This window comes from Hylobates moloch, unplaced genomic scaffold, assembly GCF_009828535.3.
Source record: "Hylobates moloch isolate HMO894 unplaced genomic scaffold, HMol_V3 SCAFFOLD_14, whole genome shotgun sequence".
Classification (NCBI taxonomy): domain Eukaryota; kingdom Metazoa; phylum Chordata; class Mammalia; order Primates; family Hylobatidae; genus Hylobates; species Hylobates moloch.
Window position 1 is genome coordinate 84,360,183 of NW_026652289.1, and position 24,594 is coordinate 84,384,776.

Consider the following 24,594-nt stretch of genomic DNA (forward strand, 5'->3'; position numbering starts at 1 on the left):
AAGTTAAAACCAATCCCCAAGTTCTAGGAATTACAAGTATGAAACATTCTAGACAAGCAGAGCTCAAGTGATGGGTGACCTTCCAATTTTTTTCACTAGAATTTGTACTAAAATGTGAGTTAGAAATAATTATCACGCATTTCTTCTCTATTTTTTTTTTCTTTTTTAGTAAATGACCACAAGAGGAAGCAGAAAGTCCTAGGCCCCAACCAGAAACTGAAATTTAATCCAACAGAGTTAATTATTTATTGTAAAGATTTCAGAATTGTCAGATTTCGCTTTGATGAATCAGGTCCCGAAAGTGCTAAAAAGGTAATACTGTTAAGGTTTATCAAGTTCTCGGTTCTGTACTGTGTTTACTGATTTCAATTCTGTATGGCAGTTTTCATTTCTCAATTGCTCAGATGTTTTTTAGGGGAAGTTATCAGACATCTTCTTAAGTCAAAGCCAAGAATATTAATAGAACTATTTTCTTGGATTGGTTTATGGCTGTTTTAATGTGTTCTATATAATTTTTTATCAGCTTCTCAAATATTAAAGACTCTCACATGGAAATTAGCATTTTTTTTACATAAAGATCATTACTTGTCAGTTTCTTGGTTAAAAGGTTGAAAAGTTGGTGATATACTGTAATTAAGGTTTGGTTAGGCTTTTAATTCAGTACTGCAGAACTTTACCAACAAACTCTAAGCTAGACTTATGTTACATAAGATTTAGGTGAATATATAGTTACGGGAAAGGCTTAGTAATTATTAGTGGTTTAAAGAAATATTATGAATTGAGTGACACTCAACAGGGGCAACACAAAGCTAGTAACTTTTTAACTGCCTTATTTTTCCACAGCCTTCCAGATAATGACTTATTACCCTACTTGTAAAGTAAGAGTCAAGGGCATGTTTTCCATGTTTTGCTTTGCCAGAGGAGTGAAGCTGGTAGACCTAATATGCCCCCCGTTCCAGTCTGTGCTGCAGCAAATGCAGAGTCACAGACTTTCCAGTAGGAAGCTTGCACGTGCGTATGGGAATAGAGCAACAGTATCTTAGTAGAATAGGACGTGGCTTTCTCTCAGAATGGAGGCAGTCTTTGCACCACCAAGCAATGAGTGCCTTTGTTTTCCATGGTCAGTCAACTGACTGCAGTAAATTTTCTGTTGATATCAAAACAAGGCTGGCAAAAATATTGTAAGGCAGCTGTCTTCATATACTTTGGTGAAGAGGTGGTAGATTTGTTTTTAGATTGAGAACCAACAGTTTCTTCACAGGAAGGCAAGCAGGAGATGAATATATGAAAATACATCTGAAAACACGTGACTGTTGAGCAGAGTAGAGTGGTTGTAGGCTCCTCTATGGGTAAAAGTTTTCAAATAGTCTGTATAACCATCTCTCAGCAAGCTGCATTATTGAAAATTCAACTAGATAACTCTTAAAGCCTCTTTCACCTGTTCGATTGTGCCGTTTGTGATTTTGGCATTTTACTAATTTAAAGTGCCTATTATATAGAAGGACTTTAGAATTCATGATGTATTAGACTGTACATAAAATATTTCAGACAGGTTACTTCCTCAAGCTTATTTATATTTGTAATTTAATTGATCAAAGCATCAAAGACCTGCTTATGAAAACCTTAAGATGTGTAGCATCTCAAGATTAGGGACATCACAGAACTTGCTAGACTGAGTTAGGACAGCATATTCCTAAGGAAGAAATTGATGCAATTGACCGGATCTCTTTCGGAAAGTTAAATTCTCCCTCTTTTACTGTATTTTTCAGTTGACACTATTTTAATGAGTGGAAATAATAATAATTTGGCCTAGTTCTTGAACCATCTGTAGTACTTGTTGGTCATTTTTGATGTTGAGGCAGTGTGCTAAATTTAGCAAGTAGAAAGAAGGATAAGATGCAGTTTCTTGCCCTAGAGAACTTAAATCTAGTGAAGAAGATAAAGCATGAACAAATGAAAAGTAATGGTACAAAGTGGCAGCATGAAAGATGTTTCTACACAGATAGTTGATTTCCAGATGAACAGAGCATAATTAGTGCTGTGGAAATTCAGAATATCCCCTATGTGTTGTGCTGCTGGTTCATGAAGAGGGCCTTACTAAACCGTCTGCACAAAACAAGCCAGTCCCTCATATGCCCTTTCCTAAGACCAAGTTTCAGACAAAAATCTTTTTCCCAGTATCCTAAAATATGAAAAGCATGTGCATCTTTGTCTTTTGTATAGCCACAGGGGTTGCAGGGCAGGGGAGGGTGCGGGAAAAGAAAATAGATGCAATGAGAATATAAATAGTTTTTTTGGGATTTACACATTTCAAACAGGGTTAAGTTGTATGTGGCTACCAAAGCTGGATGGCTTTGTGAGTTAAAAATAAAAATTATGGCATACTCTTTTATTTCAAGTGAAAAGTTTTCATTTAACATTCGGTAGCAGTTAGGAAATTATGGCTCATTTTTACCTCCTGGAAGCTTTGAATACTGTTTTCTCTGGAAAATGCTTTGCTATTTTATCAGTTGCTTTAAAATGACAAAATGCATGTTTGGAGTTCTCTGGTGGGTAAACCATTGATTCATTTTGAAATACCTAAGACATTTATGTTTTTGTTTTGAAAAATGAAATTCAAAAATACTAAATTGGTTCACATTTTGTTAAATGTTCTGAACCCTTCTGGTTGTCTTGTTGATGTTGTTTCAATTGTATTATGACAAAATTAGATTGCTTTGGGCACTTGTACTCATTAATATTCATCCTCATTATCCTCGAGCTGTCACAGGAAAATAGTGATATTTGGGAAAGGTCTGTATAAAGAAAGAAGGAATTTGATGGTGCAGAATTGGACATCTAACCTCATAGCAACTTAGAGCCACCATTTTCTTTTGCAGAACCTTTGCTCAAAACTGAAGGGCAAAATAATAAAGGTTGTTTTTAATGATTTATCTATATATCTGTCTGTGTAGATAAAGATAAATATATAGATACACATGCATGACAAGTGAAATACATGCTTTTTGTCTCCACTTTGTTCTCTGATTAGTTGGTTGTGAACCACTTCTTCAGGAATACTTTTAGAAGTGAATTCCATTCATCTGATTAAAGAACAAGTTGGCCTTTTTATGAACTGTCGTTTTTGACTTGAATCTGGTACTGTTTTTTGGTGGCTTTCAGGCCACAGAAATAAACCACTTTTGTTTGCAAATGAGATAAAACTTAATGAGGTTTGAGCGTTTCCTGGATTTGAGCTTCTTCAGTACTGCACCCCAGATGATCTTAGAAAAGAAACCATCCACTGTGGGTACTTCTGGCTTCTGTCCAGAGAAGATTATCAGCTTTGGTCCAAAAATTGATTTAAAAGTAGTTTACTGGCCGGGCGCGGTGGCTCACGCTTGTAATCCCAGCACTTTGGGAGGCCGAGGCGGGCGGATCAGGAGGTCAGGAGATCGAGACCACGGTGAAACCCCGTCTCTACTAAAAATACAAAAAAAAAAAAATTAGCCGGGCGTGGTAGCGGGCGCCTGTAGTCCCAGCTACTCGGAGAGGCTGAGGCAGGAGAATGGCGTGAACCCGGGAGGCGGAGCTTGCAGTGAGCCGAGATCGCGCCACTGCACTCCAGCCTGGGCGACAGAGCGAGACTCCGTCTCAAAAAAAAAAAAAAAAAAAAAAAGTAGTTTACTACTTTTTTCTCCAATAAAATATTTGCCATAATTTAATGTCTTTAATACCAGCATTTTCTTCATTTCCTACGGTAGCCAGGACAAATGAAGTATTTCACATCTTTCAAAAACTCTTAGGATGAAAGGTAGGAATTTGGACTTAGGTTTTTAAAATAGTGTGTATGTAAAAGTGCAAAGAATGGGGCCCTGGCTTTCTCTTCTCAGAGTGTTCCACAGTAACAACATGAAGACAATCCAGGTACACAAGTTTGTATGTGCCTTAGTCTGTGTGTCCAAAGAGGCCCCTTACTTAGGTCATGTGAAATAAGTTATACATTGAAATTCACTACTGAAAAACAATGTATTTAGTTCGAGTTCTGCCACCCCCAAAAAATCAACCAGTAATTCAGCTGACTTGCAGTTTTACAGTATTTTTATAGACTTCTTTCAATGTAGATGCTTTTGGACATACTCATTTGTTTCCTAACCTAATGTGATATTGTTCTGTTTTTAAGGGACTTTTAAAAAATACGCTGTGTTGGGTTTTGCCTTGAAAATAGGCTTTATTTCTTTTTTGCCTCATGGCCACAAAAAAAAAGATGTCCATGATCAGTGATCTGTGAATTTCTTTTCTGTAAACAGAAAGAGCATGTGACTGCTTTCTAATTGTTTTGGAGAATGTGATAGACATTAGTATTATTATTACTGGCTTGGAGCATTTTCCTTAATATGTTGGTAACTACTTTTGTCAGTATTAGTCTAACCACTGTTGGACACAGAGCACCTTCAGAAAGCTACTGAAGTGATGCTGCAAAATGCAGACATCTTCAGATCTTTACTCAAGTCTCTGCAGAGAGGTCTTTCTTGGTCTCCTTCTCTACTTTTTAACCTGCCTCCCTCTTCTCACTATAACACTTCATATTCCCCTTCCCTGCTCTGTTATTTTTCTCTTTTAGCGTTCATAGTTATCTAACTTTCTGTATTTTTTCTCTTTATCTTGTTTAGTGTCTGTCTTCCCACTAGAATGTAAGCTTCATGAGGACAGGGATTAGTGTCTGTTTTGTTCACTGCATCTATAGGGCTTACAACATTGTAGGTGCTCAGTAAATATTTGTTAAATGAATGTGAAATGTGGCATTTATCCTTAAGGAATTGACCTTCATGGTAGAAGTATAACAGAACCACCTATATCCTACTTTTCATCCACATCCTAACTATTATGTGAATATGTTGGAAGTAAAGCAATATAAGCACAATTAACTAAAGAGACACTTTATATTGAAACTGTCGTTATGGGTTTCTGGAATTAATACTCTGAAATTGGCTCCCTCTAGGAAGGCTTGTGAAGAAAGTAGTGTTGAACAGACAGGACAGTTTCCAAGAAAGCATAGTTGGCTAAGAGGAGTAGGATTTTCCAAGCAAAGAGTGTGACAGTGGAGGTGGCTGGGGCTAAGTCAGACAGAATGTGTTCAAACCTGTTTTTCTCTGACCTGAGATTGCGGAGGGAATATTGGGAAGGTATAGTTACCTGGTGAGGAGAGCCAGTTTTGTGAAGAATCAAGAATGAGGAGATTTAATTTGTTATGCAGATGTCTGGGGACCACAGCAGATTATCAAGAGAGCAAAATTGTTAATCAAAATTACATCATTACAAACTTAATCCTTAAGTTTTGTAGATTTCTAGACTGTAAGGAAGCTCTCAGAGGTGCCATAAGGTGAGTATGGCCTAAGGATGTGGCTATGGCAGTGTAGCAAAATGGACAACTATGAAAAATGTCTAGAGAAAAGTGCAACATAGCTTATCAACGGTGCCCAAACCAATAGGAAGGATGAGAACTTTTTCAAGGTACAGATTTCAGTAGTTTTGCTGCTAGAAATGCTTTAAGGAAAACTGTTAAAAAGGTTAGGAATGGGAATATAGATAACCGGCTACTAAATTTTGCAAGTGGGACCATCATAGAAAACTCTCCTATAGGTATTGAGAAATCGAGATACCACGTAAGTTTCAAGAAGCAGTTTTTTTTTTTCTTTTTGGTCAAAACTAATGACAAATTCTGTCCCCTTGTTTGAATATTTTAACTTAGTGAGACAGGAAACATTTATTCTATGGAAGACTTTTAAAATGTAGTTTAAACAAGTTGACACATGCTTACTGGTTAATGAAATGTGCATCAGCCCACTCCAGACACCACTAATTTGACATGAACTAACAATTAACTTTTCCTACTTACTCACTGTCAAAAGTATATCATTCTGCCTTAACGCTTTACCTTCTAAATAATATTTAATCTTTTTAAGTAAGTTTTTCTGCTATGTTCTCCTTGCATATGTCTTAAATTTCTTCTTTCATCTTTGCTCACTGAAGAGCATTTTCTCTCACGTTCTAGTGACTACCAGGGTTTGTAAGCCTAGAGCACCATCCTTCGTTCTATCTAGCAGCAGTTGAGAATAATAACAGCCATATTTCCATATATGGAGCTCCGCTCCAAAGGCCTAGCCTGCATTAAGCTTGTTAATTCTTACCACAGCCTAGGTATTACTTTCGTTTTACAAGTGAGCAAACTGAGGCTGGAAGAGAGGAAATGACTTCACACATGTTATGTAGCAAGTACTTGATAGAGCTAGGATTCAAGCCCTCCGATCTGTTTGATTCTAAAGCCCGCACGTTTTCCACCACAGGGCACATGGTCCCAAACCATTTTACTTAAACACAGTTTGTGTGTGTGTGTGTGTGTATGTATGTGTGTGTGTTTATTGTTTTTTTGGTGTACCTCTTTGAGCCACCCATGCATTTTTGGAGTTTCTTGCTAATATTAATTTTTTGTAATTAATGTTTCTCTATTTAGATTTTTAAATCCATGAGGCGTAAACTTTAAAGTTTCATGCCTTATATTAATCCTTTATAGTCCACCAAAAATGAAAGTTTTTTCTTCCTTTTTTGGAGTGGACATGAGCCACTGCCTTTTTGGAGAATGCTTCTTTAGTTTCAAGCTTTCTTTATTGGACTAAAATTACTTTCCAATTAAAATTTAACTCAGCAAATACTTACTGAATACTTGCCATGTGCTAGCTAAAGATAAACAGTGTCTTGAGGGCATGACAGTGAATGAGATACCTGGCCTTAAGGAGCTCTTTTATATTCTAGGTCAACAGAAAAACATGTAAATAGTATCTATAATCACTGCCCCAAGATGATGCTCCCAGTGCCCAAGGCCTTATTGTACATTTCATTTAACTAAGTGTGTTAAAAATCAAATTCTAAATGTAGAATTTTTCCTAGGTATGCCTTGCAATAGCTCATTATTCCCAGCCAACAGACCTCCAGCTACTCTTTGCATTTGAATATGTTGGGAAAAAATACCACAATTCAGGTAAATATGAAAATATTAAATATTGTGACTAATTTTACATGTGTAAATTTTACTCTTATGTTTACCGGAAGCCTCCAAGTACATGAGCTTTAATGATTGTAGAATTACTAGCTTCATACCTTAGAGAAGTAAGCACTACATGCTAAAAGAGCCAATAGTTTGTCAGATTATTTCTTGACAAGTTACCAGGAAGAACCTATAACGCTATGAATATGGGCTTATTAAGTTATGTCATATATTTAATCTCCAGTCATTGGCTTGTATTTTATGATGAAGAATATATAACCCACCCTTTTTAATTGATAGCTTGAGTTAAAGTAATCTTATCTTTTAAGAAAACTGGCAGAAAACTAAAAGCTATATTAAAAGCATAATCTTTTCTGGCAAGGTGTGATTTCATGCAAAAGCTAAAGTGATTAAAAACTTTTTGTGAACTTCATTAAGATTCTCAAAATGCTGAGTTTCTATTTCTGAATAATATTGATGAAAGGAAGATGAGCATTTTTCCAAGGACAGGTATATTCTAGACAGCTTTTGTTTGTCTGTATATCTGACAGTCATGACATGACCAAGGAAGATTCCAGATGATCATGCAATTCTGTACATTCTGTTTCTTTACAAATGTAATTTTAACAAACCATTTTTAAAAATCTCTTAAAAGGATAGAGAAAAACAAAGAGCCATGTCTCCTGTTAGCCCCATTGTCAGTTAGTGACTGCACGTCAGTTAACTGAGCGAAGCCTGTGTTCTTTTATTTAAGCAAGAAAAATAAATCAGCTGTGTATTTATAATGAAAAATCCATTCACCCAGCATGGTCTGGGCCATACAAATTATTAATTGTACTGAAATTTTATATTTTGTTACCATAAAACATATGGTAGTAATTTAAATAACTGGCATAATAAAAGTATATTCCAGCAACACTATATTGTAAATACATTAAAATGTATCAGTGTATGATATCTGAAGATGCATGTGTATAAGTAAATTTTCCTTAGTTTAAAAGATACCTACCTTTCTGTTAAGCACTGAGAGGACCAAAAAAAAAAAAAAAACAATACTGTAGAGATAATATATGAAAATAATGCTTTGCAGAGCAGCTTTTATCATACAGTATTATATTTATAGAAATTGTATAACAAAAGTATTTGCAACTTAATTTTTCTTATTGATATATACATAATTGTAACTTAGGCTTAAGCAATATAATTATTTTTTGAAGTTTATTAGTATTAAGTGAATTCACTTACTGTCTAAAAATAAAGTATACAGATCCTGCACTATTAGGTAAACACTCCTTGGGATCATCATCAAGCTACGGAACAGTGATCAAGGTTATCTTCAATAAGAGCCTCACCCAGAGTTGCAAGAGTTGTAGGAGTGAGTCTTTGATTCCTGCTTGACTGTTTATGATACAGACCAGTTCTTCATGCTATTTTTCTGATAGAAATGATTCATTCCAGTTTACAGATCCATAACTTCTACAGTAATTTAGTGACTTGGGCTCGGCAAAGACGGTAAACTTCATTATACAGTTGGTAACCTGATGCCTGCTTCAGTTACTTTCCACATTTTTCTTCATTCGTACCTTGTGGGCATCTCTGGTTTACAGTACTTTAGTTTATCCACCCATAGGTCTTCTACTACTGGAATTTTAAAATTTACATCATTCAGTTCCTCTATTTCTTCTTATGTAGCTTATTGATAAAATTTGATGATTAATACTTAAAATATTCAGGGATGCTTTTTTATATTACATCCTTCAGACTCCTCCTTTGACAAGTACTTCATAAACATAACACTGGCCATAGTTTTGTTAAGATTCCTCATAGGGTAACATCCTTTAATATCCTTCCATGCTGTTACAGAAGCATAAATACTGCATCTTTAAGATCAAAAGGAGCCTGAAATTTCCACACACTGCAGTCAGAATTCATTAATTTGTGAGTGAAAGATGCCCACTCATCCACTCTTGAACTTCTGGATGACACCTTGATTCATTGGCTGGATTAAAGAAGTCCTTTTTGCAGGCAGGTAGGTGACAAAGCTGTTTCCACAAATAAGATCCAAAGTTGGAGGAGGTCCCCTGCAGTTATCTAAGAAAATGATATTTTAGCTGGCCTTAGTCACTCAGGTTTTCATTCATATTCAGCATCACATGAGCAAAAGCCATCTCTGAAAGATCCTGCAGTCATCCCAACACTTCTGTGAATATCCTGGAGTAAAGTAAGATGTGTAGCACCCAGGCTTTGGAACATCGCTTTGCACAAACACCCCAGGAGAATACTAGTAGCACAAACAAGAACAATGATTCTGTTTTTTTCTCTTTTAACTTTAAAGAAACCATAAGGACTCTGTTTTCATTAGTCAGATTATTATTGGGCAAATAATGTCAAAAAAGTACAGATTCATCTTTCTTATAGAATTGATAAGATGTCAGATTATGCTTCTGGACCAAAAATATTGAAAGTTTCATGAAGTTATCTGCAGCCTAGTGTCAGCAACTCGACTTCATGACAGACATCCTGCTTACAGATGCTGTGATGTAATCTGAAGTTGTAATGAAATTTCACATCAGAAATTGTACATTTTCAGTGACATTTAATTTTATCCTTTTTATTAACATAGATCTTTGTATTAGATTTTCCTTAAAATGCCTATTTGAAAAACACAAGGTACACAATCCATTTGAAACAGTATAGGAATTTTTAAACTTTGTTGCTTAAGATTCTCAGAATAGCTATAAATGATTGTTGAATATTGGTGGTTCCAGCCAGCTGTATACATCAGGATTATTGGAGGAACCTTTAGAAATACAGCCATGTTGGCTCCAGCACAGGTCAGAATCTCCCAGTTAAGAACCACTTTGTTGACTCGTGCTTTTAAACTTATTAATACTCACAGTCCTCTTTTTACCTTATTCTTTTGTGACTTCTAATTTCTGCAGTATCATCAGAGTGATAGGCTTTCTTTTCATATATTGATGATTTGTATTTTCTGTTGCTTGAAGCCATTCTAAATATCAATTGGCCAATTCACTGGAAATTATCTAAAATAACCCCAACAGTATAGGATTAGACTTTTGTACTGTCACAGAAGATAGCCAAGGTCAGGAGCATGTATTATCTATTTCACTCTTAGTCTGCTGTGGAGGCATGTCATAAAACCTCAGTCAGGTAGCGGTCAGCAGAGCCAGGTCTCCCTGAGATGACCCACCTTTCACTGTTGGTCCGACTCCTCATAGTGATCCACTCATAGAGCAGGCCACTGGTATCAGGTCTTTTGAACTTTGGAAAGCATTGAAATTTCTGGACTGTAAAACCAGATTGAGTATACATTACACATTCTGTAATGAGCTCTAAATGAAGATGATACAGAACATATAAAAGACCTAGTCCCAGTTGTTTAGAAAAGTACAGGATTTGAACAAGAGAAACGGATAAAATAACAAACGATAGAGGATCTCACTTTATGCTTAGAAAATATAAATAGATGTTCTCATTTTATGTTTAGAAAAATTTGTGTAAGTTAGATCTTGAAACAAAATTTGGCCAGAGAAACAATCTCATAAACAATAGCACATTCTTAGCCTAGCTTATTAAAGTCTGCAACCCAAAACACTAAAAAGTATTCAGTGCTGCTAGACTCAGTCACCAAACTGTTTTACATAACTCTTAAAATTTTGAGTATGTTTTTTATAATTCTTTTTTGGTGGTGGTGTTTTTATTGTGTGGCTAGGACTGCTGGTTCAGTGTTGAATAGCAGTAATATTAGCAGGCATCATTTCACTTCCCGCTTTTAATAAAGATGCTTTTAGCCATGTCTTTTTGATAAACACCCTCTATCCAGTTAAGGAAATTCCCTTTTATTCCAAATTTGCTAATGTTGTTGGTTTTTTTTTTTTTCAGTCATAAACAGGTATCTATCATATGTTTTTCTGTACTTACTAAGCTAGTCATTCATATAGCCTTTTTCGTCTTTAATGTAGTCATATGATGAATTACTTAGATTTTCTAATATTGAATAGCTTTCTTTGTTTTGGTGCACTGGAACACTGTATAGATTGGGCTTTGCCAAAAATTCCATATGCAGGTTTTGTGTTCTGGAGAGATCACAACTCCTAAGTCTTCCTTCACACAGACACGCTTTTTAGTTGTTGTGTTACTCCAGAGAAGGCCCTGAGATGGAGTGGAACTCTAGGATATGGGCTTAGAATTAGCATTTTACTATCTATCTATCTGTCTGTCTGTCTGTCTGTCTATCTATCTGTCTATCTATTTATTTATTTTTGAGACAGAGTCTCGCTGTGTCGCCCAGGCTGGAGTGCACTTGTATGATCTCGGCTCACTGCAAGCTCTGCCTCCCAGGTCCACGCCATTCTCCCGCCTCAGCCTCCTGAGTAGCTAGGACTACAGGCACATGCCACCACACCCGGCTTATTTTTTTTTTTTAGTATTTTTAATAGAGACAGGGTTTCACCGTGTTAGCCAAGATGGTCTCGATCTCCTGACCTCGTGATCCGCCCACCTCGGCCTCCCAAAGTGTTGGGATTACAGGCATGAGCCACCGCGCCTGGCAGCATTTTACTTTTTAACGAGCTTTGTTAAAATCAGAATCACTGGGTAATTCTGATACCACTTAGAGGAGTCCAAATTCCTAACATGGTACATAAGCCCCTCCATAATCTAGAGCAGCACCGTCCAGTGATGGAATTAGGGCAGCCACTAGAGCCACTAGCCACATGTGGCTGTTAAGTACTTCAAATGTGGCTAGTGCAACTGATGGACTGAATTTTTAATTTTATTTAATTTTCGTTTCAGTTTAAATTTAAATGGGCTTGTGTGGCTAGAAGTTACTTTTTTGGGAAACACACTAGAGTCTAGGCCCTATTTAATTTCCCACCTCTCTTCCACCACCTCTTGAATCCCTATGCTCTAGCTGTATTTAGTTACTTGATGTTATACAGTTACACCATCTTTTTTAAGTTCTTCTCTGTCTGGCATGCCTACCTCCTCCTCACCAGCTACCTGGCAACTTTTGACTTATTCCTTAGAACTCTCTTTAGTTGTGGTCGAGTCATGAAGCTTTTCCTGCCCCAGCCTCTCCCTCCAGTGAGAGTTAGGGGCCTTCTCTTTTGCATCCTCATTGCACTCATACATCTGGTACTCTGTGATTATCACACTTATTAATGCTTTCAAGATAGAGATAAAATCTTACTCATCTTTTTGCGCTCAGGCATTAGCACATGGGGAGTTCTCAGAAAATACCTGTCTTGTACCAGGAATTAATGAATAATCAGTAGGAATGGGCATGACATGTTCATGGGACATTGGAGGGTATTGGATGGCTGCAGAGGAGAATGGGAAATGAAGGTCAGATAAGTTATGTGAGGGATCTCTAAGGCCAAGAGAAGCCATTTAGGTTTGCTTGATTTGGTTGGAAAATGAGCTTATTGAAAGTTTAGGCAAGGGACTAGCATCATGAACACATCTTTTTAGGGAAGTGTGTCTTGTGGTAAGCTGCTGGCTGTTTTAAATGCAGCAGAATATCCCATTGGGGATGCCAGCTGGGAGACTTGCCACAGTTGCAGCCTGCAGCAGAAAGACCCTGGGCCAGAATGGGTTGTGCCATCTGTTACCAGATATTGCCAAGGTAGATCTGGCTGACTGGTGGGACAGCTTGTTTCTCAATAATCACTTTGCAGGCACTCTTGAGGCTGTGGGCATGCTCCTAGAAGATAGCATTACTTCTCTCTCAGAGCAGGCTCCTTACTAAGGAAATGCAAGTCTAGGCCTGCCCTGCTGTAATCTTCATGTGGAAACAGCACTCTAGCAAAGCGCAAGGAACCTTATGAGCTTTTCAAAGGATAATCGAGTAGATACAGGAAACCAAGAATTTTCTAATGAGCAGATAGAAAAGAGCAGGTAGATGAGAAGTTGGTATTAGAAAAATTAAAGATTTGAAGGGCTTGAGGACAGAGATGATTGTTGGATGTTTCATTTTTCCAGGCAAAATATGTGGAGCAAATAATCAAATGACATGGACTTACCCCACAATTAGGGGCAGGGAGATGAGGAAGGGTTAGGAATAGTTTCTGTTAGAATGGTAGGGATGGAAGACATTTGAAAATTAAAGAGAAAATAAATGGGGAGGAAATCTAGGCAGCAGCCATTCTTCATTCTGGGGGAAGGTGGTCAGGAAAAGGAAGGAAGAAAAATGCCTGGCATAGTAGCTAGAGTGGTCCAGCGTGATCAAAGTGTTTTCAATATCATGTTGACTGACCTGTTTATGTTTGAAGGCAGAGAAGATAGAGCCAGTAGAAGGAGAGAAAAATCAAAGCTGTTTTACAGAGTTGGGAAAGAGCTGGATAAGGACAAGACTAAATGAGTTATTTTTAGGCCAGGCCTGGTGGCTCATGCCTGTAATCCCAGCACTTTGGGAGGCCAAGGCAGGTGGGCCACCTGAGGTCAAGAGTTCAAGACCAGCCTGGCCAACATGGTGAAACCCTCTCTATTAAAAAATACAAAAATTAGCTGGGCATGGTGCATGGTGGCAGGTGCCTGTAATCCCAGCTACTCAAGAGGCTGAGGCAGGAGAATAGCTTGAACCTGTGGGGCGAAGGTTGCAGTCAGCCGAGATCATGCCAGTGCATTCCAGCCTAGGCGACAGAACGAGACTCTGTCTCAAAAAAAAAAAAAAAAAAAAAAAAATTTTTTTTAAATGGAAAGGGGAAGACGGTTCTCGGAGAGACTTGGAAGGTGAAGCGGGTTAGAGACGGCACATCAGAGTATGCATGTGACAGGAGGTTCAGAGAAGAGGGAATGCTGGGGAAAATGTGACTTAAAATTCATAATGTTGCTTTTTCCTACAGCCAACAAAATTAATGGAATTCCCTCAGGAGATGGAGGAGGAGGAGGTAATGGAGCTGGTGGTGGCAGCAGCCAGAAAACTCCACTCTTTGAAACTTACTCGGATTGGGACAGAGAAATCAAGAGGACAGGTGCTTCTGGGTGGAGAGTTTGTTCTATTAACGAAGGTTACATGATATCCACTTGGTAAGTACAATTTTAGCAATGTTATGTATGGCTGGAAGTCACTTCCCTGTGAATAATCATCAAACGCTGTTGTCATTGATGACTTTCAAGTTGTGGTTAATGGAATATTTGTTTTTAATAATGTTTTAATAAATATTTTATTTTAAAGATCAGGGCTTCTTAATATAAATTACAGTATCCCTTAAAAGAAGTTGATAGTAATTTCTTACTGTCATCAGTAGTCAGTGTTTACTGCATTATATGTTGTAACTGGTGTTTTACAGTTGGTTTGCTCACATCAGGATCTAAAGTCTTCACATTGAATTTGCTTAATATGTCTCTTAGGCCTTTTAATCTACAACAGTCTCCTCCCACCTCTTTTTTACCTACTATTTGTTGACAAACCAGGTCATTTGTTCCCTAGAATTTTCCACATTGTAGATATTGCTGGTTTTATCCCCAGGGTGTCCCGTAATGTGTTCCTCTGTCTCTAGTATTTCCTTTAAAATGTTAGCAACAGAGGCTTAATTGGATTTTGGTTCAGTACTTTTGGCAAGAATGTTTCATTAAGTGGTTCTGTGTTCTCCTGTGGAGTCACGTCCCATCTCAGGCTGGCTGGCTGTGTCTCTCTCATTGTAATCCTGACGACCAGTGGGCTTAGAGGATATCAACCTGATCCACCCAGTAAAAGTTCCCCTTTTATATCATGGTTTTAGCTCCCAAAAATAGTTTTGCATTGGGAGGGAGGATCATTGCTCAGATCGTTATTTCACTAAGGATTGCGATTGTTCACCTTCTAATTCTATCATCTTTCTGCTTTTATCGAACTTTTCTTTCACCAGATCTTTAGTGCCCTGTAACACAGTTTGTACAAGAAAAGCAATATAAATATCTACATTTTCTCCTTTACTTAACATTTTTCCGAATAGTGAGCTGGTTCCCTAGGGGATCTTCCAGAAGTGACTAGGAATTTGTATTTTTAATTTGTTTAATGTCATTTAGTTATTACGAATTTTTTGGAATGCCTTACTTTAAGGTCATTGAAGTCCTCATTAGTTCATGCACAAAAGCAGCTTTTTAGAAAAAGGAAGAAAAGCACTACTGTGTTATTACTGGTTAATCCAATACCAGGAACTTCTAGTACAGTTCTAGAAAGGTGCTTTGCAGCATGTAGCTTGTATCTTTTGCTTCCCCTGGAATTTAAGCTTCATGGCCAGCACACTCTGGTATATGTGCTGAGAAACATGTGATGGGCTACCCAGCCACGTCGGGGAAAGAAGGAAGATGTCTTGAGGTGCAGTGAGCTTGCCCACTAGTAATTATTGTCTGATCAGTGTCCTAGAGTCTGACTGTGCCTTTTAGGCAAGGGGAAAGGTAGAAGAGGGACTTAAGAAGAGAGCTGAAGCTCCTGGTAGATTTGTGGGGTTTTCTTTTGTTTTCCTGGAGTCCTTAACCATAGCCTGTCAAGAGAACAAAGGTGGATATATTTTTCAGTGAACACATACATGTTTAATAGTCATTCTGGAAAATATTTCTAATACCTTCTTTGGAATTTTCTCATGCTGTAAATTTAGGTTTTTAAGAATTGGTCATATCGCACATGTTTTAGACTAAGATGTCTAGGATTGTCACTGCCCCCCATGGTGCCCACCGTGTGGCTACTAAGTGGGGTGCACATTAAATGGGGACAACTGTGCTTAATTATTTATAGGGTCTGTAGGAGCACACTATTCCTGCTTTTAGCACGGGACTCATATAATTTTTTTTTTCCCCTCCAGCCTTCCAGAATACTTTGTAGTGCCAAGTTCTTTAGCAGACCAAGATCTAAAGATCTTTTCCCATTCTTTTGTTGGGAGAAGGATGCCAGTAAGTGATTTCTGTTGGATTTTATGAATGCTGACGTCCATTGTTTCTACACAGTGAAGTAAGGATTCTGCCTCTCCCCTAGCTCTGGTGCTGGAGCCACTCTAACGGCAGTGCTCTTGTGCGAATGGCCCTCATCAAAGACGCGCTGCAGCAGAGGAAGATTGACCAGAGGTAATTGAGAAATGGTCATTGTCACTTTAGATGGTTTTAGATGTAGTTTAAAGATGGTCATGTATAACTACAGTGAGTTCCCTACTAATTGAAAATAACAATATGCATAGTCTTACTGATTAGCACCATGTTTTATATAAGAATTGCCATTTTGAAAAGAATGTGACAATATTAAAATTAACTGACATTGGGGTTACACTAAATATAATTTAATTATTTGGTTTGTAAGACACTTGTGGATCTTACATTGCTGACATCTTGCTATGACATTTCCTCTAACATACTTTCAAAGTGCAGTGATATCCAGTTGAGACACTTCAGGATAAATCAAACTTTTCTTGTAGTTTGATGTGTCTTGTTTAGGTCTACACATTTGCAGTAGCTAGAACAGTGGTTTTAATTAGCCACCACAGACGAGTCTGGCATCATCTGCTGTGGTCATTAGTAACCTCTGCGTCATTAAAGTAGGAGGCCTTTCTCAGTTGTGCTCATAGCAGCGAGCAATACTATTGATCACTCTCTCCTTAAACCCACCTGGGCCCTCGGCCTCTGCTTCTCTCCACTCTCCCGAAACTCCTCTTCCTCACTGGCACTCCATGCCTTCTGCAGACACATCCTCTTCTCTCCAGACATTACACAGATTCTAAGCCCGCTTCCTCATGTTCTGTGTTCTTTTACTAAAGAAGTTCCCCCAAGAATGTGGCTTTAGTGGCCAACACATTTATATCTTCAGTCTACCTTGACTTCTACATGGAGGTCTCAAAGGCTCCTTAAACTCGTTATGTCCATAACCAAACTCAAGGATATGGCCTCCATGCCATCCCTCAGCCTGCTCTCAGAAACCGGGGGTCATCCTGGATGCCTTCCTCTTTCTTTCCCTTCCCCATCCCCAATCCCTCCTCAGATTTTCTCACTTCACTTTTCAGACACCTTACAAACCCGTGTGCTTCCACGAACCCAGCTGCACCTCTGCCTGTGTGTTACAAGTGCCGTCATTTCCTCCTTCCATGTCTCCTCTCCCCCTGGGCTCCAGCCTCCTGGACTTTCCCTGGTGTTTTCAACCTCCTGACATTGACCAGCGCTCTTCCCTTCTGGACTGCCTTCTTTGCACTCATCTGGGAACACTCTCCATGCTTACCCACTTTGTTTCTTTTTTTTGAGACAGAGTCTCACTCTGTCACCCACACTGGAGTGCAGTCGTATGATCTCGGCTCCCAGGTTCAAGTGATTATCATGCCTCAGCCTCCTGAGTAGCTGGGATTACAGGCACCCACCACCACATCCAGCTGATTTTTGTATTTTTAGTAGAGACAGGGTTTCACCATGTCGGCCAGGCTGGTCTCGAACTCCTGACCTCAGGTGATCCACCCGCCTCAGCCTCCCGAAGTGCTGGGATTACAGGCGTGAGCCACCGCACCTGGCTCACTCATTCTTTATATCTCAATTCAAACATCATTTCCTCAAGATAAGCCTTCTCTCACCTCTAAAGTTTGATCAGACCTCAAAAATCTATGTTCCTAGAGCTCCTGAGTTTTTTACATTTATTTCAGTTTTTAATTATATATGTGTGTGTTACAGTTTGATTACTGCCTGTCATTTTTACTCCATGAGATGAGGGACTATGTCTGTTTTGCACACCATTATATATTTAGCACCCAGGAAGCACATATGATATTTATTCAATACTTGTTGAATAAATGAGGAGTAAATGAACAGATCTTATAAAAAAGGCTTATAGGGCCTCAGAAATTGTGTATCACAGTCCTTTTTGGTACAGCCAGATCGTAGGGTTTTTCCACTGTACCGTAACTGACAGAGCCATATTCACTGAAGCAAATAACCGTCAAGTGAACCTCAAATGACCCTTCAGTTTTCTGGAAAGGAAGGTGACTATAGTTCACACAAGTCCGTATTCTCTGTGGATTTTGATTTACCTGAACTCCATTTGGAATTAACTGTCTGCTGTGTCATACTCCAAGCCTTGTTTTCATTAACATGCATGCTGATGAAGCGCACAGTTAGGAATTTTGCTGTTAAAGGGACAATTGTAGCATTGTTGGGTGAGAGTTAGTTATAAAACCTTACAACCAGTGGCAGTTTCAGTGATTTATTAAGCTGAGAATTACTTTAATGCCTTTTGTGTTTTCAGCTATCCTATTCTTCATAAGTAGAACAGGTCCTCTTTGTTGTCCAACCTCGTCTCCTAACCTTATTCCCTCAGGTGTGTCATCTAGCCCCACTGGCCTTCTTTAGGTTTCTCAGCAGCCATGCCTATTACCTGCCACAGGGCCCTTGCACTAGCTGCCCTCTGCCTAGAACACTTTCACCCCAGATCTTTGCATTGCTTCTCTATTCATTTAGGTTTCAGCTTCAGTACCATCGTCACAGAGCAGCTGTTTTTGACCATGTGACCTAAAGTAGCCTGTAATCCCATGATTACATCATCCGTGGCATTCACCACAGCCCATTTATCTTATCTTATCATCTACCCCACCCCACCAAGAATGTCAACTCCCCGCTTGCTTGGGCAACACAAGTAGTAAAATTGGAATGATACAGGGAAGGTTAGCATAGCCCTTGCACAAAGATGACATGCAGATTCATGAAACCTTACATATTTTAATGAAGTGGGAGTATATTCATGTTATTTAATTTTTAAAAATCGGTTTATCAAGCAAATGTACAGTGCCATTTTGTTTTTCATGCATATATTAAATTCCATACACATAAAGGTGCATAGAGGAAACCTAGAAAGATTGCACCAAAATTATGGAATTCTGAGTGATTTTGTTTTTCTTATCTTTTCTAGGTGTTTTTAAACATTCCACACTAATTTATATTACTTTTTCTATTCAGGAAAAAAAAAACAAGGTTTTCTGTTGTTTTTTTTTTTAAAGTGGTTTGGAAGTTACCCGTTGAATATAGATGGGAATCCCAGTCCTGGCTGTTTCTTTTGAAAACATCTAGAGACCCCATGGCACGTATTTATAGCAGCCCGTTCTCTCCTAAGAATAGAGGAAGGGTGGGAGGAATTTTGGTGAATGTCTGTACTTGCAGTTCATCCTACAGCAAATCATTAAGACTGTGGGAATAGGTGCTTTGCATTCTCTAGAGCTGGAGAATGTGAGTCTGGTTTGCCATCCTTCTGTCTACATCATGTGGAAAGATGTGGGAGTGTAGGGTCTCCTTAATCTAAATGCCATGCTGCCCCCCTTGGCAGTGTTTCTGTTTCTTGGGCAAGTGTTCCAATGGATGCGCTTTATTTTCTCCCATCAGAAATAAGGGAATGAGCCTGGGCGCGGTGGCTCACGCCTGTAATCCCATCACTTTGGGAGGCCGAGGGGGGTGAATCACAAGGTCAGGAGTTCGAGACCAGCCTGGCCAACATGATAAAACCCCGCCTCTACTAAAAATACAAAAATTTAGCCAGGTGTGGTGGTGGGCGCCTGTAATCCCAGCTACTCGGGAGGGTGAGGCAGGAGAATCACTTGAACCCGGGAGGGGGAGGTTGAAAGGAGCCAAGATCGTGCCACTGCACTCCAGCCTGGGCGACAGTATGAGACTCCATCTCAAAAAAGAAAAGAAGGAAATGATCTAATTAGTTCTGTGCACTGCACGTGGGGGTGGCAGTGAGGTGAATGGCAGCATTCTGCAGTAGTCAAAACCAGATGGGTGTGAGAAGTTGGATGGTAAGAGGGAAACAAAGTTTACCTGTCTTCTCCTTGATTTCGCTCTCAGTTTTATGAGAATACAGAAAAATCATGCAAAGAAACTTGATGGAATAGTCTCTAAAACTAAAAAATAAAATAAGCAATGGTTCTGTCTTAAAAAAAAAAAAAAAAGGTAAACTCCATGAAGACAGAGATCTTACCTGTCTCATTCCTCTCTCTATCCCCTGGTCTATAATAAGGGTTAAATAAATATATGCTGAAATGAATGAGTAATGACTAAAGGATTTTTTTCTTTATTAGGATTTGTAATGCAATAACTAAAAGTCACCCACAGAGAAGTGATGTTTACAAATCAGATTTGGATAAGACCTTGCCTAATATTCAAGAAGTACAGGCAGCATTTGTAAAACTGAAGCAGCTATGCGTTAATGGTAATTTCATTCTTATTTCATATATATAATGAACACAGGATACAGAGTTGTATGAGATGTCAGGAAAAGTGATGTTCTTAAAAATACAGAAATAGATATATTTAAGGAGTCTATGGAACTATTTGTACAAATTATATATTATTGTATGAGAACTTCAGAACCTCCTAAGGAATTAAGTTTAAACTACTTTTTGTTTTAGCGGGGGAAAAATGAGTGTATTAAATTTCCTTCAGATCATGAAAGGTATAGTAGAATACTTTTATAAAAGCATTTGCTGAGTAGAACACTGTATTACCTTATAGACAAACTTATTAAGATTTTAATACATACAGTTGTACTTTGAGATAGGTGACTTGACATGGGTATCAGACAGCTGTGTTCTATCTGTAGCCCCAGAATTCTGATGTATCTGTTTGAGCAAATGTATCAGGTGGCTTTCATGTGTCCTGGGGGATGAGTCACATGAAAGCATCTTTGGTGTAATGTGGGTCCTCCTCGAGAGAGCCTCTAAGTCACCAGGGAGTCAGCAAAGGCAGCCTTGCAGCAGATCTTGAGCAATGAGTGAGCACTTCCCTGGGGGAGGGCCTTGCAGGGGCGGGGCAAGGGCAAGTTGTTGAAAAAACTAGTGTCCTGAATGATTATGTGCACTCTGGGCAGGGCAGTGAGGATGCCTGTCATCATGCAGTGGCTAGCCTTCAGGCCACATGAGCCGTGCACAGAGTCACCACTGGCAGCAGGGGTGGGGCAGGGAAGCAGGAGGGCAAGGCTTGCAGTGAGAAAGCCAAGGGCTAGGGCCTGGGCAGCTGACCTCACAGGTCAGGAGGGCCAGGATCAAGGCATAGGCTGAGCAGGGAAGGCTGGAATTCTTAGCTGTTGGGAGTCAGAGTTGGTTGGACTCCAAGATTTCCCTGAAAGAGCGAGAGAGAAGATGATGGAGTCCCAGGGGAATGCTTTGTTTTGCTTTGTTACAGAATTGTAATGTCTTCTTAAATGCTTATTCATGTTATTAAAGTGAAAATGCATGATACTTACTTAAAGCTAACTTTTAAATATTAGAAACTGGTGTATCTCTTTACTCTGATAGGGATCATATAAAATAAACTTAAAAAGTAAAAATGTATATGTATATAATTTATTACAGAGCCTTTTGAAGAAACAGAAGAGAAATGGTTATCTTCACTGGAAAATACTCGATGGTTAGAATATGTAAGGTTTGTACTTCTTTACTTTCTTTTCCTTTAACTTTTTATTTTGAGATAATTACAGACTCACTGGAGGTACAAAAATAGCACAGAGAGCCATGTACTTACTCTTCATCCAACTTCCTCCAATAGTAACATCTCGTAACTAGAGTACAGCATCCAAACCAGGAAGCTGACATTGGGACACTGGATAGCTCTTACTCACCAGTTCATACATGCTCTCGTCTGTGTGCATGCCCATAACACAGCTGTGCGATTTTACCGTGTGTAGGTTCACGTAACCACCACCACAGGAAGATACAGACCTGTTCCATGACAAGGCTCCCCCGTGCTAGCCCTCTTATAGGTGCACCCTCATCCCCATCTGTGTCTGTTGGCTACCACTAATCTCCTCTGAGTCTCTATAGTTCTGTCATAAGTCAACCCCTTCTTTTTTATAAAGGGTTTATGAATTTCCCTAATAAAAAAGTACAAAATGAGGCCAGGCATGGTGGCTCATGCCTGTAATCTCAGCACTTTGGGAGGCCAAGGCAGGTGGCTCACCTGAGGTCAGGAGTTCGAGACCAGCCTGGCCAACATGGTGAAACCCTGTCTCTACTGAAAATACAAAAATTAGCCAGGCATGGTGGCACGCACCTGTAGTCCCAGCTACTCAGGAGCCCGAGGCAGGAGAATCACTTGAACCTGGGAGGCAGAGGTTGCATTGAGCCGAGATCACACCACTGCACTCCAGCCTGGGTGATACAGCAAGACTCCATCTCAAAAAAAAAAAAAATTTTTTCAAAGTGGGGCTGGTTGTGGTAGCTCATGCCAGTAATTCCAAAGCTCTGGGGAGGAGGGTCACTTGAGGCCGGTAGTTCACAACCAGCCTGAGCAACATAGTGAGACCCCATCTCCACAAAAAAAATTGGAAACTAGCCAGCCATGGTGGCATGTGCCTGTTGTCCTAGGGAGCCTGAGGCAGGAGGATCACTTGGGGCTAGGAGTTCACAACCAGCCTGAGGAACATAGTGAGATGCCCATCTCCACAAAAAAATTGTAAAACTAGGCAGGCATGGTGGCTCGTGCCTGTGGTCCTAGCTGCTCAGGAGGCGGAGGCAGGAGGATCACTTGAGGCCAGGGGTTCAGGGTTACAGTGAGCTGTGATATGCCACTGCACTCTAGTGTGGGTGACAAAATGAGAGCCTGTCTCTTAAAAAGAAAACAAACATTACAAAATATACTCCTTTGAGAAATCATGTAAGTAACTAAAGAAACTTTACGGTAATGTGAAAGCTATGTGCATTCAGTAGAAAGCAGTCAGTCCTCCCTTGGGATGCTGAGTAGCAGCAGGGAGCCACAGCTGCCAGTCAGCCACACATTCTCAGTTTAGGGTATTTTCAGCTTACACTGGGTTATCATGGGTCATGAGTTATCATGGGTCATGAGTTATCATGGGTCATGAGTCATGGGAATATCATGAGTCAGAGAGCATCTGTAAAGTGAGAAATTAGATTTGCTTGATTTCAAGTACTTTATGTATTAGTAGTGGAAATTTGATTTTTAACACTACTTTTCCTTTTCTCTCTTCAGGGCATTCCTTAAGCATTCAGCAGAACTTGTATACATGCTAGAAAGCAAACATCTCTCTGTAGTCCTACAAGGTAACTAAAGTTAACTCCTGAAAGCACCATGACCACCATGCCAGCCAACCTTGGTTTACTGCTTGTCCCCATTCAAGTAAATCACATCAGTTTTAGCTATTTCTTATTTACTACAGTACCATCAAATACATTACAGATTTTGCACATCATTTGAGTAAAACAGTGGCACAGGCTGGGTGTGGTGGCTCAAGCCTGTAATCCCTGCACTTTGGGAGGTCGAGGCAGGCGGATCACTTGAGGTCAGAAGTTCGAGATCAGCCTGGCCAACATGGTGAAACCTTGTCTCTACTAAAAGTACAAAAACTAGCCAGGTGTGGTGGTGCACGCCCTGTAGTCTTAGCTACTCGGGAGGCTGAGGCAGGAGTATCATTTGAACCTAGAAGGCGGAGGTTGCAGTGAGCAGAGATCGCACCACTGCACTCCAGCCTGGGCAACACAGCAAGACTAAAAAAAAAAAAAAAAAAAACCAGTGGCACAAGGACTGCAAACAGAAGAATAGAAAGTAGTCCAGTTTTTACCCTTTATTAAATTATCCTTCCTATTTTATGGGAAGGATAGTATTAATCCCCTAATGGATTAATACTTAGTGTTAATTTTGACAGGGCATTCTCTCTCTGTATTTTTGCTGTCTTTCTAATTTGTACAAATTTGTTTTAGTTTAAATACCTTCTGGCTCATGCTAGATTATGACTCTAAGGAAACAGTTTGAGATGAAGAAACAGACTGAACTGCTGAATAGCTAGTAATGTAATATTTGGTAGGAATAAATGGTGATGTAAAAATCTTTCAGTTAAGCAAAGGATAATTACATATTAAATAACTTACAGCTAATAGAATTTTGAAGTTTGCAGATAAAGTTTAATAGACTAAAAACTACCTTCTTATAATACAGTAGGCCCTTTGTACCCATGGGTTCCCCATCTGTGGTCAACCAACCCAGGACTGAAAATATTGGGGTGGGGGAAACTTTGGCCATAATGAACACGAACAGACTTTTTTTCCTTGTCATTATTCTCTAAACAGTATAGTATAACAACTGTTTACATAGCATTTACATTGTATTAGGTGTTATAAGTAATCTAGAGGTGATTTAAAGTGTACAGGAGGATGTGCATAGGTTATATGCAAATATTACATCATTTTATATCCAGGACTTAAGCATTTGTGGATCTTGGTATCCAAGGGAGGCCCTGGAATGAGTTCCTCATGGATACTGAGGGAAGACTATATATTCATGTTGCATAGTATATGAATACAAAATGTTGCTTAAGCTTGCAGAAGCACTTTTTTTTTTTTTGAGATGGAGTTTCGCTTCTGTCTTCTAGGCTGGAATGCAGTGGAACAATCTCGGCTCACTGCAGCTTCCACCTCCTGGGTTCAGGCCATTCTCCTGCTTCAGCCTCCCGAGTAGCTGGGATTACAAGCATGCGCCACCGCGCCTGGCTAATTTTTGTATTTTTACTAGAGATGGGGTTTCACCTTGTTGGCCAGGCTGGTCTCTAACTCCTGACCTCAGGTGGTCTGTCCACCTCAGCCTCCCAAAGTGCTAGGATTATA

General features: G+C 39.3%; 1 protein-coding gene and 1 non-coding gene across 4 annotated transcripts in view; both read left to right on the forward strand.

Moving 5' to 3' along the window:
• MTMR10 (myotubularin related protein 10) overlaps positions 1-24,594 on the forward strand; it is a 55,183-nt gene that overhangs the window by 18,489 nt on the left and 12,100 nt on the right. For all 3 annotated transcript variants that reach the window (XM_032176312.2, XM_032176311.2, XM_058427121.1), the window contains exons 5-12: positions 170-312; positions 6,928-7,018; positions 13,891-14,074; positions 15,832-15,919; positions 16,002-16,090; positions 20,062-20,192; positions 21,334-21,403; positions 22,967-23,037. In XM_032176312.2, coding sequence (XP_032032203.1) covers positions 170-312; positions 6,928-7,018; positions 13,891-14,074; positions 15,832-15,919; positions 16,002-16,090; positions 20,062-20,192; positions 21,334-21,403; positions 22,967-23,037 — 867 coding nt within the window. The remainder of the gene's footprint in view (positions 1-169; positions 313-6,927; positions 7,019-13,890; positions 14,075-15,831; positions 15,920-16,001; positions 16,091-20,061; positions 20,193-21,333; positions 21,404-22,966; positions 23,038-24,594) is intronic.
• On the forward strand, positions 18,608-18,712 carry LOC116482656 (U6 spliceosomal RNA). The gene has a single exon (XR_004251937.1). It is a non-coding gene; the product is annotated as a U6 spliceosomal RNA (small nuclear RNA).